This window comes from Crocodylus siamensis, chromosome 2 (assembly GCF_052110815.1).
Source record: "Crocodylus siamensis isolate JL-2025a chromosome 2, ASM5211081v1, whole genome shotgun sequence".
Taxonomy (NCBI): domain Eukaryota; kingdom Metazoa; phylum Chordata; order Crocodylia; family Crocodylidae; genus Crocodylus; species Crocodylus siamensis.
Window position 1 is genome coordinate 110,609,871 of NC_143396.1, and position 16,550 is coordinate 110,626,420.

The 16,550-nt window shown below is 43.6% G+C and overlaps 1 protein-coding gene across 1 annotated transcript in view; it reads left to right on the forward strand.

Moving 5' to 3' along the window:
* FGF2 (fibroblast growth factor 2) overlaps positions 1-16,550 on the forward strand; it is a 73,448-nt gene that overhangs the window by 42,306 nt on the left and 14,592 nt on the right. Inside the window, exon 2 of the mRNA XM_090036602.1 lies at positions 10,257-10,360. Within this exon, the coding sequence (XP_089892728.1) occupies positions 10,257-10,360 (104 nt within the window). The remainder of the gene's footprint in view (positions 1-10,256; positions 10,361-16,550) is intronic.

The following is a 16,550-nucleotide window of genomic DNA, read 5'->3' on the forward strand; positions in this document are numbered from 1 at the left end:
CACTTGACCAATCTGATGATGTAAACTTTCTTTTTATGAAAGCTTATACTGCACATCTCAGATTTGGTTAGTATCTAAGGTGCAAATAAATCTACCCTGTCTTCTGCTCTTCACTTGATCCTGTTTAAACCCACATTTCCTGCTTGCCAAGAGAGTGCTCTAACTACCAGGCTACAGGCTCAACTGGGCTGAGCTGTCTATCAGCTGGACTAGTATGCATAAAAACATGCAAGATTAGTTGGGCCAGAAACAGAGAGTCTGATACTGTCAGTGGCCGGGATGCTTGGCTTAGAACAAGGAGTACTGGCTTCCAGACCCTGCTGCCAGGATTTTTTTTTTTTTTAAATCAAAACCAGCTTAATGTAAAACATATAAACAGACCTGAAATCAGGGACTAACCCAGATAATATCCTGACTATGAGGCTACTGTTTTGGGCTGCAGGTTCCTTTTTGTGTTGTGTGTTTGACCCATGAGTCTTGCAGTTCTTTCCACATGAAAGAACTTGATGGGTGCAAAAGAAATTGCAAAATTGCTTAAATGTCACATTGTAACTTTTTATTATATGTTCATATAGAGCCTAGTTCAAAGCCTGTTGAACTTAGTGAGAGATTTCCTATTGATTTCAGTGGATGCTGCGCATTAACAAAGTTGCGTTCAATAAAAAGATGTTTATAAATGGGGCAGACAAATATGTTACATTATCCATTTAAAAAAGAAATTCTAAAATATTAAAAATAAACATAGAAATATTGTTTATATTTTAGTTTTATTTACTTTTGATATTGCTTAGCTGGGACTGAAAAATGGGTTTAACGCTGACGTCTTTTTCAAACACTGCAAAAAAATTTGTGTGTTAAGCTGATACTTTCCACTTTTTATTACACGGACATTTCTATAGCTCTTAAGTTTTATAACATTTTTGTTTTTTTGACAATTTTTAAATTTTTGACCCAGTTTGTTGTAGGTGTCCTTATAACGTTTTATTGAGGAAAGAGAAATCAGGAAGCATAACTAAGCCATGCCAGATACGGCCAATGTTATTTTTCACAGTCATACAGCTGTATCTTGTTAAGTGTGTGGTGAAAGCTGTATATTTAAGTACGTTTCTAAGGTCACTTCTTTTCCCAGCACCTGCCCACATCATTTCTTACTGTCCACAGTCTTACCTTCCCCAAAAAGCAGGAAGTTATATTGCAGATTCCTGAAGCTGTTTACAAGTCTTATTTTTGGGTTAATAACTAGTTTATGTTGCAGTTGTAATGTTGATGCTTGCTTTTAATAATGTTTCTGGGAGCAATTTTTATTAAAGCAGCAGATTATCCTTAATTTTTCAGGACAGTTCTGAATTTTGGGTAGACTTTTGAAAGAGTTCCTGAAATGGGACGTTTGTCCCGTATTTGGAAAATTGTCTCTAAATTGGCTAACGCTGCTGCTCTGGATGTTCCCAGGACACTGCCCAGACTCTTGCTGTGTCTGCTGAGAAGAGAAGAGGATTAGCTTGGCCCCCTTCTTGCACTCTGTGAATATGGCTGTGGGTATGTTCTGTTCACTAGATTATGTTGTCATGAGTTCTGCTTTTCAGCAGAGATGGCATGGTGCTACCTGGTGCTCTGCTCAGTGGTGTCATGCTAAGACTGGAACCCAAAGTGATGTAGATGTGGCCTAGAACTGTCCTGAATTTTGCTCCCTGAGAATGTATTGCTTTATATTAAACACTTCAGGTGCCTGGTTAATACCCAGGAAAACTTCTACAGTCTTTTCTCCAATGCCTGATGAAAGGTGTTTGTCCCCGAAAGCTTGCAACTAAAGACTTTTTTTTTCCCCCCAAAAAATCTTGTTGGTAACAAACTTTTTATTAGAAACATGATTTAGTTTCTATACCACATTAGAACAAATGGATCAGTCGCTTATTTTATACCTTTTTGGCTGCTGTTCACAAACAGATTTTAATTGGTTTCTTTTCTTCCTGGATGCAAAAATATAATAGGCAGTTAATGATTTATAAAGGTTCATTTTGACCCAATTAAGGCATATATTTTAGCTTAATCTGACTTTGGTTTTATGTTTATTTAGTGGATTTTATATGTTGATTATCTCATTTGCAGTTGTATATGTTTAGTTTGTATGACCTTATTTTGATGATGAATGTTTAAAAGAATGCATTTTTAAGATATCTCCAATAAGCATCGTCAGATTTCAAAATTCTTTCTTCTTTAAACTTGTATATTCTTCAGTGTTGACTTCTTTTAAAAGATCTTTTTCTAGTTTTTATTTTATAATTGTAATATAGACAATGCCAAAATAAGTTATGCACTCGTAAGCATCCTTCTAGGTGTGAAGGAGGTAGACTTCAAAAATATATCTGGTCATTTAGAATTTTGTTCTTTGGTACAGTTTAGTTAAAGCAGACAAGTGAAGGTTTTCTTGTGCTAACCTGTACAAGTGTCACATGGGAAAATAATGAACCTAAAGATCTGGTGTGGTTAGTCATTTGTCCTCAAGGTAAGCAGGTCTTTATAATATTCATTCCTTCTTTTGAAGCATATGCAATGACAATTGCATCTGCAGGCTTCAGTGAGAATTAGGCCAAGAAAAAGTAAAAGAACAGCCTTTTTTTCTGGTGCTTCTCAAAACTTTACAAAAGATGAAGAAAAATATCAGTGATACTGTTTATGCTTTTCTGATGGAAATGGCTCTCAGAACTGATTAGCTTTTAATACTGGACCTTCTGATGTCGTCATCACATGTAAAAAATCTGCTCTTTCAAAAAAAACAAAACAACACCCCCGCCCTTCCAATCAACCTTCCTCCAGAACTAGACAGATTTACAATGGATGAAAGAGGTAGGAGGGAAAGGACTTGTTTTACTGGTTTCCTGGCTGGTGCAGAGTCCACAGTTCATTAGGTTAAACAAGTGAACCATAGCTGTCATTTCCTTGAGGAAGGCTTATATGTGGGTGTACATAGCATCCAAGTGAAAAGGTCATGTCTCTGTACTATGTCATCAGCATGTTCAAGTAAAGAAAGTTTTGTATATCACTGCATTTGTTTCTAAAATAAATTCAAGATATTATTCTTTCTTCATTTAAGTATCCAAGTCCAGTCCTTGGGACCACTGACAGGAGAATCATGTTTTCTATATTAATATCTGACGTATGACCACCTAGCCATTAATACATAGATTTCACTTAAGTGTACATATTCATTATTCACAATTCAGCCAATTTAGGTTTTTTTAGTAGAAGTCTTCTTTCAGGGAGAGTTTGGAAGACGTATCACTGGACAAAAGGGAAGAGGTTGTTTCATATATTTGGACTTTAAAAAAGCCTTTTGACCTGGTGTCCCATGATTGTCCTAATGGAAAAATTGGGCAATTGCGGTCCCGACTATACTACAGTCTGATGGCTGGGGAACTAGCTCCGAGGTCAGATCCAGAGAGTGGTAGTGGACGGAACCGAATCAACATGGCACTCGGTGACTAGTGGTGTCCCCCCAAGGCTCCATTCTTGGGCCTGTATTCTTTAATGTCTTCGTAAACAATCTGGACGCTGGTGTTAAAAGTGTACTGGCCAAATTCGCTGACGACATCAAATTTGGGGAAGAGTGTCCATACTTGAGGATAGGCTGGTGATCCAGACCAACCTCAATAGATTTGCAAGGTGGGCAGATGAAAACCTGATGGCATTTAATATGGAGAAATACAAGGTGCTCCACCTCAGGAATAAAAACCTCCATCACACTTATAGGCTCGGCAGTGCTACACTCCCTAGCACCACGACCGAAAGAGACTTGGCCTTATGAAGAGAGGCTGCGAGCTACTCTTCAGCCCGGAGAAGCGCAGGCTCAAGGTTGACTTGGTGGCAGCCTATAAGTACATAAGGGGTGTGCATCAGGATCTAGGGGAACACCTGTTCACCAGAGCACCTCAGGGGATGACAAGGTCCAATGGTCACAAACTTCTGCAAGACTGTTTTAGGCTTGACATAAGGAAAAACTTCTTTACTGTCTGAGACCCCAAGGCCTGGAACAAAACTCCTACGCTGGACACTTTCAAGAAACATTTGGATGTTTATCTTGCTGGGATCCTTTGACCCTAGCTGACTTCCTGCCCCTTGTGGGGCAGGACCTGATGATCTTACCAGGTCCCTTCCAACCCTAATGTCTATGAAATCTATAATGTATACCTTATTTTGGATATCTGTATTTAAATAGTCATGCTTCCAACCCTTGGAGGTGTGCTGCTTTTTCTTGCTGAAAGTGACTGTGGGCAGGACCAACCTTGTCAAAATGCAAGCCAGCTGAAGTAGCCATTTTCACTAAAGTGTGGATGTTATTACTCCAGTAAAAGAAAACTTCAGATAAGCAGAGATCAACTTTTTCCTAGTATTTTTAAGGCAAGGATGATAAATTTAAAAATTAGGATCTTTTTATGAGGCATAGAACAAGATGTGTATTACATTCTCTTCCTCTCATTATCCACAGAAATGAAATTCAGACCACAGTATTTGGTTTTCATTTGAACCTCAAGTACCAAAGTCATATAAATTGATGTTTTCCTTTCCCTTATGGTGTTTAGTATAAAAAAATCTGGTGTTTAGTATAAAAAAATTTAGTATATATAAAATAAAATAAAACGTATAAATTTAGTATAAAAAAATCTGAGGATATGTGAGTGTCGTATCAAACCATTCTGAACTTTGCAATATATTTATTCACGTAAATATGAAATTCTGAGTAAAACATTATGTGCAATGCAAAGTATTCACCCATTATTAACTTTTCATCACTTAATTCAGTTTAAGTTCTGTGAGTGCAACAAAAAAGCATAGGTCAGCAACAACTTTTGATTTGTTTCTGATAACTTGAAACAAAATCCTTGTATACACACACAAAGATAATCTAAAACACTGAGGTTTACAAGTATGTTGTTGGACTAAACTTGTAACCTTTGTGAACAGTTTTATTTGGAGTATCAAGGATGGGAATCTTGTAGTTAGTGAATGCACAAGTTATAGCCAAATGCCACGTGTTGTGACCCGATAGACTTCCAGTAAGTTATCTTGCAATTCAGTTTGTTTTCAGTTTTCCAATCATCTATGAATTCCTATTACTAATCCTTGTAACTGTTCTTCCTATTACTGTTGTCATCATCCACTTTTCCATCATTTCCATTTTATTTGTTACATCTACTAATAGAATCTTGTTTTAAACTCTCTAATGAAAGGTCTTTGGGCATAGGATTACCTTTGCTAATGCTAATCATGCTAATAGAGCCCTTAGCTTAATGAGGCCTGTGGAGAAATTACACCCCCACCCAAGTCTGCCTCACTGCTGTAACCCCCCATTCCTGTATGATCATGGTGTTACCATTAAAGCTCTCTTATAGCAGGGGTGGGCAATTATTTCAGGCGTAGGGCTGCTTACCCAGTTTTGGCAAGCAGTTGAGGTAGCCCCGTCCCTTGATAGCTTCCCCACCCCCTGGGTGCCATCTTGTGATTGAAAGTCCTGCTTGCTAACCCCTGACCTTTGCCACCAGAAGTCCCTCCCCTTGTTTCATAGTTTCTAGGGTCGGAAGGGGGACCTGAATAGATCATCAAGTCTGACCCCCTGCCCTGGGCAGGAACGAGCTGGGGTCATAATGCCCCAGCCAGAAATTTATCCAACCTCCTCTTGGAAGACCCCAAGGAAGGGGAAAGCACCACCTTCCTTGGGAGCCCATTCCAGAGCCTGGCAGCCCTAATCATAAAGTAATACCTCCTGATATCTAGCCTGAACCTGCTCCCAGTCAGTTTGTGGCCATTATTCCTTGTTATCCAAGGTAGTGCCCAGGGGATCAGAGCCCCACCTATTTTCTGCTAGTCTCCCCTGGTAAGTTTATAGATGGCCACCAGGTCCCCTCTCAGCCTTCTCTTGTGGAGGCTGAATAGATTCAGGCCCTTTAGCTTATCCTCGTAGGGCCTGGCCTGCTGCCCCCTGACCATGCGAGTGGTCCTCCTCTGGACCCTCTCAAGGTTAGCCACATCCCTCTTGAAGCGTGGCGCCCAGAACTGGATGCAGTACTCAAACTGTGGCCTGACCAGTGCCACATAGAGGGGGAGGATCACCTCCCTGGACCTGCTTGTGATGCATCTGTAGATGCACAACAACGTGTGGTTAGCCTTACTGACTGCTTCTTCGCATTGGCAGCTTATGTCCATCCTGTAGTCAACAGTGACTTTAAGATCCCTTTCAGCCACTGTGTTGCTGAGAAGGGTGTTCCCCAGCCTATAGGTATGTTGCACATTCCTTCTCCCTAGATGCAGCACCTTGCACTTGTCTGCGTTGAATTCCATTCTATTCTCATCCGCCCATCTCTGTAACCTGTCTAGATCTAGTTGGATTCTGTCCCTCCCCTCCAGTGTGCCCACTTCTCCCCACATCTTTGTGTCATCAGCAAATTTGGACAGTGTGTTTTCCACACCCTCTTCCAAGTTGCTGATAAAAATGTTGAATAGTGCAGGCCCAAGGACAGAGCCCTGGGGAACTCCATTGTCCACATCCCTCCAGGTCAAAAATGACCCGTCCACCGCCACTCTCTGGGTGTGACCATCTAGCCAATTTGCCACCCATCTGACTGTGTAGGTATCAGTGCCACATTGGCTTTGCGGCATTGATGCTCCCAGAAGTGCTCCTTGTAGCAAGGGGTTTTGCCATCTTGGAACCAGAAAAATACCAAATTATACTCTAAAAAGCAAACATCTAAAAGTTTCATTAATTTGATTTCAAAAAATGTTTTTGTCTTGGTTTACATCTGTTGGTGTAGTACACATAGAGGTGATTGTGTATAATAACTTAAAATGGAGTCTTACTCTTGTATATTGGGTGGGTATAGGTTTGTGGGGGGGGTGTGGGGGAGGGTGTGGGTGTGCCTGTGGGGGTGGATAGGTGTGGGGGGTGAGGGAACATGTGGAGGGGCGTGGATATGTGGGGTGTGGGGTTTGTGGGGGACTATGTGTAGGGTGGAGGGTGAGCCTTAGGCATCCCTGTGCCTCATCTGCAGGACTTGTAACAAGAATACTCAGTTCCAGTTGCAATGAGGTGCTAATTAGCATGTGGATTCTTTGTAAATGGTATCTAGAGTACACATGCATACTGAGCAGTACTGGGCTGTGGAGTCACCATGACTTAAAATGGTGTGGTAGGGTTTGGGGGTCTGCGTGTATGGCAGTGCAAGGGGGCATGTGGATGCATGTGTATGGTGGGGTGTGGACACACACACGGGGGGGTACTGGCATGGGCTCAATGCTCCCCAGTCTGGCGATGCAGCCAGGAGCCAGATGGTGCTGGAGCAGCACGGGGGCAGGAAAGCAGGGAAATGACTGGGGGTGGGGTGGGGCGGGGCTGGGCTGCTGCATTCCTGCTGAGGCTCCCCCTGGGTCCTACTGCCCCTGGCTCCTGTTGTCTTTGACAGGCAGCCAGGAACAGATAACTTTTTTCTAAATTCTTTAGGGGCGCCATGGGTCACATAGAATGGCCTGGCAGGCCACATCTGGCCTGTGGGCTGTATTTTGCCCACCCCTGCATTATAGTAAGTCTTGTACACGCTTGGGAGGGATTGAGCAAGGCTTTTTGCTCCCTTTGATTGGCTGACTAAGGGAGGCTACTTGCTGTGCTTCAGACCAAAAGAAGCACCCCAAGATCTCACAGTGGGTTAAGTACCCTCAAGTTCTACAAAGTCTGTGTATCCCTGAGGACACAGAGCCTGGCCAAAGACCAGGCCCTTGCACTTGTCTGCGCAACCACTGCAGGTGGTGGCAGTGGTTACCCCAGGCTTGTGGGTATGCTCTAGGAAGAGGGTCAGCCTGATGTAGGCACCAAAGGGGAGGCACTTGAGTGGGGTTTTTGGTCTTCCACAAGGTCTGCTAAGTACTGTTGTAAGGGCTTGTTCCACATTAATTTTAGGTGGCTCCTGGAGCTCATAATACCTGCAATATCCAAACATTAACACCTGAAACTAGTTTTAAGTATGTTAAGCCACTCCAGGGTAGGAATATGTTTGATCTATGTGACTCAGCTCATATTCCATTAATATCTAGCTACTCCTCACAGATGAACTGCCCAAACTGCACGCCCCCCCCACACACATGTTCTTGTTGTGCATGGACAAACGTACCACCCACTGAACTCTCCTGCCCTGAGGATGGTCTGGAACCAAGTCAACTTCCCCTCCTGCCCGTGAGTATGTGACCTTCCCACCTCCACGGGTGCATCTTCTCCCCCTCCAGCCTGCAGAGCACATGTCAGCTAGCTGGGTCACAGGGAATGGCTGGTTCCAGGAGTGTGGTGCAGAGGGGGAGAAGATGAGAGGAACAAGGTAGGGCCAAAACAGGTCCCCATGAGCATGGGCTTCCTTTCTGGGGCAGGGACAATAGCTCCCCCAAATGTGCCTTCCCTCACCATTGCCACCTTTAGGCCACCTTGGGAAGTATGACCAGCGCCCCCCCACACCTCAACCCAAATACCAGTTGATTAACATATGATCCCTTCGTTAATTTACTTCATTATTTCTTTTAAAATTATTTTTTGCTTCTTTTTATTTTACCCTTCATTTCACCATCCTTTCCCCACCCCCATTTCCTTTCCACCTGCTGTTTCATTATTCGCTCCCATCCCATTAACTGTCTGCCTCCCAGCTTCATGTTCTGTCCACCACCCCTCTTGCCTAACAGCCCATCTCTCGCATGCCCCCACCTAGAGCAGGGATAGAAGCCTGTCCTGGCTCACCAGCCCTGTAGTGGCAACTCAAAGCTGTAGCTCCTAGGCAGACTTCTGCTCTCCAGCCCTGTAATAGCAAGCCACAGCTGTGCAGGTTGAGGACAGTCAGAGAAGGTTTTTAGCCTTAAGATGGAACTGCTCCAAACTCAAGGTAGAACTAACACTGATGAACATTTGAGCAGCTCAAAGTGCAATGTGTAATAAGGCCCTAAGGCAAATAGCAAATACTAGCCCTTAATACTTGGGGCCTTGTTACATGGTCATTTTGGATGGTTACTGGAGCTCTGAACACCTGGATTGTCTGCACATTAACACCTGAAATTGGTTTGAAGCACTTTTGGGTGCTCAAAGTGACACCACTCCCGGGCCCCACTATCTCTGATCTGTGATACCCAGCTCCTGTTGCACTAAGGTCTAGCCACTCTAGGCTACCCTTGGTATAAATGACTTACCTGGTCTGCTTCCTCCACTGGCTTGGATTGGGCCCATTGCCACTCTGCCCTCCCCAGCACCCCGCTCATTGTCTCCCTGCCCTCCTCCCCTGCTTACTTGTGCCTGCCCACACTATCTGTCCTGGGGGAGCAAGTGGGGAAGGGTTAACTCTCCCTGCCCAGCCACTGCTGCTGCTGCTTTCTGGGCCAGAAGACCAGCAGCCTGGGCAGCAGTAGTGGAGGAACAGGCAGGTTAACCCTTCCCTGCCTGCTCCCCCAGGACAGACAGTGCAGGCAGCCACAAGTAAGTAATGCCCTGGGAGAAGGGGGATGGCAGAGGGGGAACCTTGAGTGGCAAGGGGGGAACCCCAGATGTAGGGAGGGACCTACCAGAAGAGCCCCAGGGGTCAAGGAGCAAGGGGAAGGCTCAGAATAGGAGGTGGGGAGATTCTTACCTTTTAGTTGGTCCTTCAGGCCTGTGACCTGAATGTGACTGCTCCAAACTTGAGCTCGCACGAAAAAACCAATCAACTTCTGTAAGGCTCACAGTGTAAGAAGTAACAAGGCTCTTAATCGTGGTGCTAATTCATTCCTTCTAAGCACAAAGGTCTAATGGTTTATAGCTAAGGATCTACCTATGAAAAAATTCAGTCCAAAGTCAGTCCAAGGGCTACGTGTTAGCAAATGTTTTTCTTAGAGAGAATGCTTTCATAAAGAAATTTACATAGAAGTTTCCTATCTATGAGCAATTAACTGCCAAACTTAACTATGACCTCCCTAACATAACCACCATATTAAGTGTTCCTGTGATGAATTGCACTGATTTTACATGTAGGTCAAAACATCAAGACAGAAGTGATGTATAACCATAACTGTATATCATTGTAGTGTAAAGCGTATGATAACTATCTAGTTTCTTGTTCATTTTCCTTGTTTGATAATGGAGCCAGAAAATTAGAAATGGAAAAAACTGTATCCCTGCCATATACATCATCCAAGCAACAGTTTTTACCCTTGGTTGAGTGTTGAAGTATACTGATAAAAACTGATTTTTATCTTTTTCTTCCCAGTCAAATTACAACTGCAAGCAGAAGAAAGAGGAGTGGTATCAATCAAAGGTGTATGTGCAAATCGCTTCCTTGCCATGAAGGAAGACGGCAGATTGTTGGGACTGGTAAGGTACTTTAAGATCTTTCATGCCCTTTTCTCCCTTTGTGTTTTAGTAACCGATGTGGAATTCATAGCTAACCAGTATGATGTTTATTGGGGTTGTTTAGTAGGATTATTTAGTTACTGGTAAATTAATTGCTCAGTACTCATCCTGACTCTCCTGAGTTGTGCCACCCTCTGTCTTGCCTGAGGAGGGGGTAAGAACCAGAGAAAATTCTTAATAACCATGTGTTAAGGCAGGGGTGTCAAACTCATCTGGCCCTGTGGGCTGTGAGCGTAGTGCAGGGTTGGCACTGGGCTGGATTGGGCACACAGACTTCCTCAACCCCTCCACCCCACATGCTACATGCAGTGGACACCGTGCTTACTCTGGCCTATCTGGGACATATGCTATTCCAGCCCCATCTAGTCCATGATGCATGCCAGTCCAGTCTGGGATGATGCCAACTCCAGCCAGTCTAGGATCCATGCCGTGTATGAGACCTGCCCTGGGGACAGGCTTCACATGTGGTGTATGTCCTGGACTGGCCAAGGTATGTGACATGTATGCTGGACTGATTGTGGCGAGCATCATGTGGGGTGAATGTCTCAGATCCTGCACATGGGACTCGTCCGGAGTACACTGCATGCTACATGTTAGTCAACTTTGGATGTAGGGGCAGCACTGAGGGCCAGGTAATGGGGTTCTGTGGGCCATATCTTTGACACCCATGTGTGAAAGGGATCAGTCAGTGTGGAAACACATGCACACACACACGTACACTCACACCCACTTCTCTCTAAAATAGGCTTTCCCCACTAATTGTTTTTGCTTAACAATACCTTAGATTTTACCTTGGAATACTTGGAATGATATACAAGACTGTAATCTGTAGTTTGTTTGATTTCTTTCTTTGTTTTTGTTTTTTTGCTTTTAACGGCACTTTGTGTATGTTCTGCTTCCTCACTTATTTTTACAATTAATCCATTTCTTTTGTTTGTTCATTTTGTTTAGGGTTTTTTGTTTGTTTGTTTGCTTTTGCAAATAAGAAAAGTGGAATAAGAGAAACATTGTAAATTGTTAAACTACAAAACTTGGCATATGGATTGAATGAATAGGTTTAGCACTTGAAACTTATTTTAATTCCCAGGTTTTTTAAACAGACTCAATTTCAAACTGGTAGTGGGTTTTTATATTAACTAGTACTTTAATTAATGTCAACTGGTTTTGTGAGCCAAGGTGCATGGCATGAATTAAGCATTCATTTATGGCCATAGAGGATTCTTTCAATTTTGCTTCAGGACCACTTTCATTTAACTTATAATGCACATTAAGGGCACTTGCAGAGGTAAAAAAACAAAATGGTGCTTTACTTTACACCTGGCATTTTCCTGCCTTGTGCCCTACGCATGCCCAGAGAGGCAGCATGTTGCGTCAACATGATTTGCCCGACATCTGTAAAGATCAGGTGCGTTAGTGGGGCTTTTCAAGCTCTTTATCTAATAGGTAATTGAATCAGCTTCAGCTGAAAGTGCTAAATAGCTCCACTGAAGCACCTGATTTTTACACATGCTCTGGAGCCGGGTCCTGCTGCTTTTGGTAAAGTGCTATTTTGGGGGGTGTGTGTTTTTTTTTTTTTTTTTTTTTTTTTTTTTTTTAACATCTGGAAGCAGCCTTAATGTCTCATAATGTTCTTCTGAGGCTTTGTCATATTTAAGTGTAAACTTTGTTCTTTCCCATGTTGTTTTTTTATAGAGATTCTTTTCTTGCACTTATGTATCTAACATTCCAGCTAGCTGTCATATTGCTAAGGGGTTTCATTAAGTCTTCTACTAGTTCTTTGGGAATTCTTGAGGTTGGCAATATAAAGATTCTTTCAAATTTTCTTACATAAGAAAATGCTATAGGGCAATTCTGACTTTCAGCGGAGCTCCAGTTAGTGAAAGAGCCAAAAAGAGAGCCAAAGGAATTGTTTTTATTACCCTGAATCTTAAAGTTGTTAGGCAGATCTAACCTTTGCAAGTCTGTAAATCTTGAGGGATTGTTATGCCAGTCAGGATCACTGGACTACGTATCACCTTGATATCCTTCCCTGCACTTAGGTACTCCTCGTTCTAGGAGGAATTGATAGCTGTCCTTTTATGCCACTGAAATGGTCCTTTTGCACTATCTGAGCATAACAAATGAACTGAAGCTGAATTTTGTCCCTTAATAGTTTAGCAAAGTATTGCCAAGCAGGGTTAAATGACGTGTGAGGTGTTACAAGCAAAAAAGCTGTGATCAAAGAACTGCTGCTGAAAATTGGGGTTTGCATTATAAGAAAGGAAATATAGTAATAACTGTTTCTGGTTCTTAAGTATCTAATGGATAAAAGTAATGACAATTGACGCCCAGAAAAAGCCAAACTATTAAATGGGTATTTTGTGTTGGTCTTTCATCAGTCCCATGGGACACCCATGCCCACCATGGGACAGGGCGGTGCAGGTGAGGGAGATCCCCTACCCTCCATTAATGCTGACCTCATGAAGGAACACCTTGAGAAGCTGGATACCTTCAAGGCAGCCGGCCCTGACAATCTACACCCCAGGGTACTCAAGGAGCTGGCGAGCATCATAGCCCAGCCCCTGGCACGGATCTTTGAAACCTCCTGGTGCTCTGGTGTAGTGCCCGAAGACTGGAAGAAGGCCAATGTGGTGCTTATCTTCAAGAAAGGGAAGAAAGTGGATCTGGCAAACTATAGGCCCATCAGCCTGACTTCTATCCTGGGGAAGATCTTAAAAAAGTTTATTAAAGAGGCCATCCTGAATGGACTGGCTGATGCCATCATCCTAAGGGATACCCAGCATGGGTTTGTTGTGGGTAGGTCTTGCTTGACCAATCTCATTTCCTTCTATGACCAGGTGACCTGTCACCTGGACAAAAGAGAAGAGATTGATGTCATATGCCTTGACTTCAGAAAAGCCTTCGATCTGGTATCCCATGATCACCTCTTGGCGAAACTGGCCAGTTGTGGCCTTGGGTCCACCATGATCTGCTGATTGGGAAATTGGCTCCGTGGTTGAACCCAGAGGGTAGTAATTGATGGAAGTCACTCATCATGGTGTCCTGTGACCAGTGGGGTCCCCCAAGGCTCTGTCCTTGGACCCATGTTGTTCAACATCTTCATTAATGATGTGGACATTGGAGTCAGAAGCGGACTGGCTAAGTTTGCGGATGACACCAAACTTTGGGGCAAAGCATCCACACCTGAGGACAGGCGGGTGATCCAGGCTGCCCTGGACAGGCTCGGCAAATGGGTGGACGAGAACCTGATGGTGTTTAACACCGAAAAATGCAAGGTTCTCCACCTTTGGGAAGAAAAATCTGCAGCATCCTTATAGGCTTGGCAGTGTTACGCTAGCTAGCACTACGGAAGAAAGAGACTTATGGGTGATCATTGACCACAAGATGAACATGAGCCCTCCAGTGTGATGCTGCAGCTAGTAAAGCGACCAAAACGCTGGCTTGCATCCATAGATGCTTCTCAAGCAAATCCCGGGACGTCATTCTCCCCTTGTACTCGGCCTTGGTGAGGCCTCAGCTGGAGTACTGCATCCAGTTTTGGGCTCCACAATTCAAAAAGGATGTGCAGAAGCTTGAGAGAGCCCAGAGAAGAGCCACGTGCATGATCAGAGGTCAGGAAAGCAGACCTTACGATGACAGGCTGAGAGCCATGGGGCTCTTTAGCCTGGAAAAGCGCAGGCTCAGGGATGATCTGATGGCCACCTGCAAGTTTATCAGGGGTGACCACCAGTATCTGGGCGAACATTTGTTCACCAGAGCACCCCAAGGGATGACAAGGTCGAGCAGTCATAAACTCCTGCAAGACCATTTCAGGCTGGACATAAGGAAAAATTTCTTTCCTGTCTGAGCCCCTAAGGTTGGGAACAGCCTGCCATTGGAGGTGGTTCAAGCACCTACTTTGAACACCTTCAAAAGCAAATTGGATGCTTATCTTGTTGGGATCCTATGACCCCAGTTGACTTCCTGCCCTTTGGGCAGGGGGCTGGACTTGATGATCTTTGAGGTCCGTTCCAGCCCTAATGTCTATGAAATCTATGAAAAATAACTGCATTCATTCTATAGGGAGCAGAACAATGAGCCCACGTGGCTGCCTTGCTGCTTTTACTTAGTTAGTTACCATAAGGTATGGTCTTTTTTCCTTCATTCTGCCTTTCAAAAATAAGGTGCATAGTTTATTCTGGGCCATGTTATATGCAGGAAAATATGGTAAGAGTTTGTCTACATGGGAATTTTCCCCATATTATACCAGGGTGCTTCTACTGTGTTGGTTATACCATTATAATTCCCTATGTGGACATTCATAATTCAAAATATATAATACTCTGGTAATGTAAGCAGTGTAGGTATACTGAGACAGAAGTTTGTTTTCTGACTTCAGTCACATGATGTTTCAGCGTTACAGAAGGTAACACTTTTGTCATATACCCAGGATTAATGGTTGTTCAGTATGGTCAGTAACTATAATAACATATTTACCTGAATCCAAGATGACTTTGAATTTAAGACCATTCCCCAGTAATTAGGTTCTACTCGTGGAAAATTTTAGATTTGTTATAATTTTCCACATGCAGAGTCTAATTATTGGAATATCATCTTAAATTTGTCAATTCCCATCCCCGCCTCCTTCCACTACTGCAGTGAGGAAAGAAATGGCAGGGGGGCAGGTGGCAGTAAAAGCAGTGTCAGGGAGGGGCAGGTGGCCTGATTAAGTTGGCATGTATTGCTTTTATAAATAATTTTCTGTTTTTAGTTTTGTGAAGATATTTTCTGTTTCTCTTTAAAAAAAAAATGGAATAGGATATGCGGCTTTTGGTTTAGCCAGTATTTGTGTTGGCAAGTTGGCAGCTTTGTGTTGGCAGGTTGTGAGCACTCTTTGTTTGAAGTCTTACCCATTTTCACCACTTGCAGTGGAATCAGTCATTCAGATTCTAATTGCAGTCATTTTTCTCTTTTTGAAGTTTGGTAAAGTGTTTTGTTTTGGGGGCTTACTATTGCTTAGGAGTTAATTGACTTTTTAACTCAAGAAGCTTGAAAGATATTAGCAACATATTTTGTTTTGTTTTTTATTCTGCCCACAAATCCTACAACTGGTGATACATTTTGAGGCATATTTTAAAACTAATCAAGGTGAATATGGAGCAAGTAACACAGGACCGGCTAACAGGCAGAGGTTTGAACAGGGAGTGGAGCTGACCTGTTGGCTTTGAGCGGGGAGTTTGCCTGGACACTTTCTTTCTTCAATGTAAACTTACTGAGTGGAAACAGGAAAAGGAATAAGAGGATATTTTAGGAGTACCAATGGAAAGAAGGAGCTGGCAAGAGAATCAAGAAGATGACTGAAAGATGTTGCAGTGCCAAAATCCTGCCAATGCCTGTACTGGTTTGTCCTCTGTCCAAGCACAGCCATTGACCACTGAAGCTTTCACCCAAGTTCTGGTCTGGTTTTGCGGGGCTCACAACCTGTAGCCTGCATGTTCTTGCCAGGTGGGGGAGTGCTTGCAGTGTTCGAGGTGTCTCTGGGTGGATTCTCTTAGGAATGGGGTAAGAGACCTTCAGAAGAAGGAGGTGAATAGTCTTAGAAACATGTGTGAGCATGAGGTCTTCATGACTCCAGTGCACAAAGGTGGTGGTAATGGTCAGTTCCCTTCAGCAGGACACAGAGGGATCTACCTGCTGGCCTGACCTGTTGTCTTGGGAGATCTGCCAGGAACCCTCATCCACGATGTCACAGAAAGGTTGCCCAGACTCATCCAGTACTCAGACAACTGTCCCATGCTTCTGTCAAGCCAGATCGTGGGCGACCAGGGGATCAGGGAACAAGTTGAGTCGGAAAGCTGCCTGATTAGGCAGAGAGCAGAGTCAATGAACAAGCAGTCTGAGAAGCCAAGAGATCAAGCAGGAAGCAGTCAGAGTGCAAGCCAGAGAAAACAGCAAAGCAGTGTGGGATCAGGTTGAGCCCTATTGCCCAGACGCTTCCTGGTTCAGGCCAGGGGTTTATATGGGGGAACTGGTAAGTTAGTTCACTTCCACTCTAATGCCAGTGAGTGGGTGGAGGGCTAGGCCCTGCTGACAACTTTAAAACAGCCCTGACCTAGCTGGGCAACCAGCTATAGGTTGGCAGGCCAGGATGAGTGGCTGTGCTGGTTGGGTC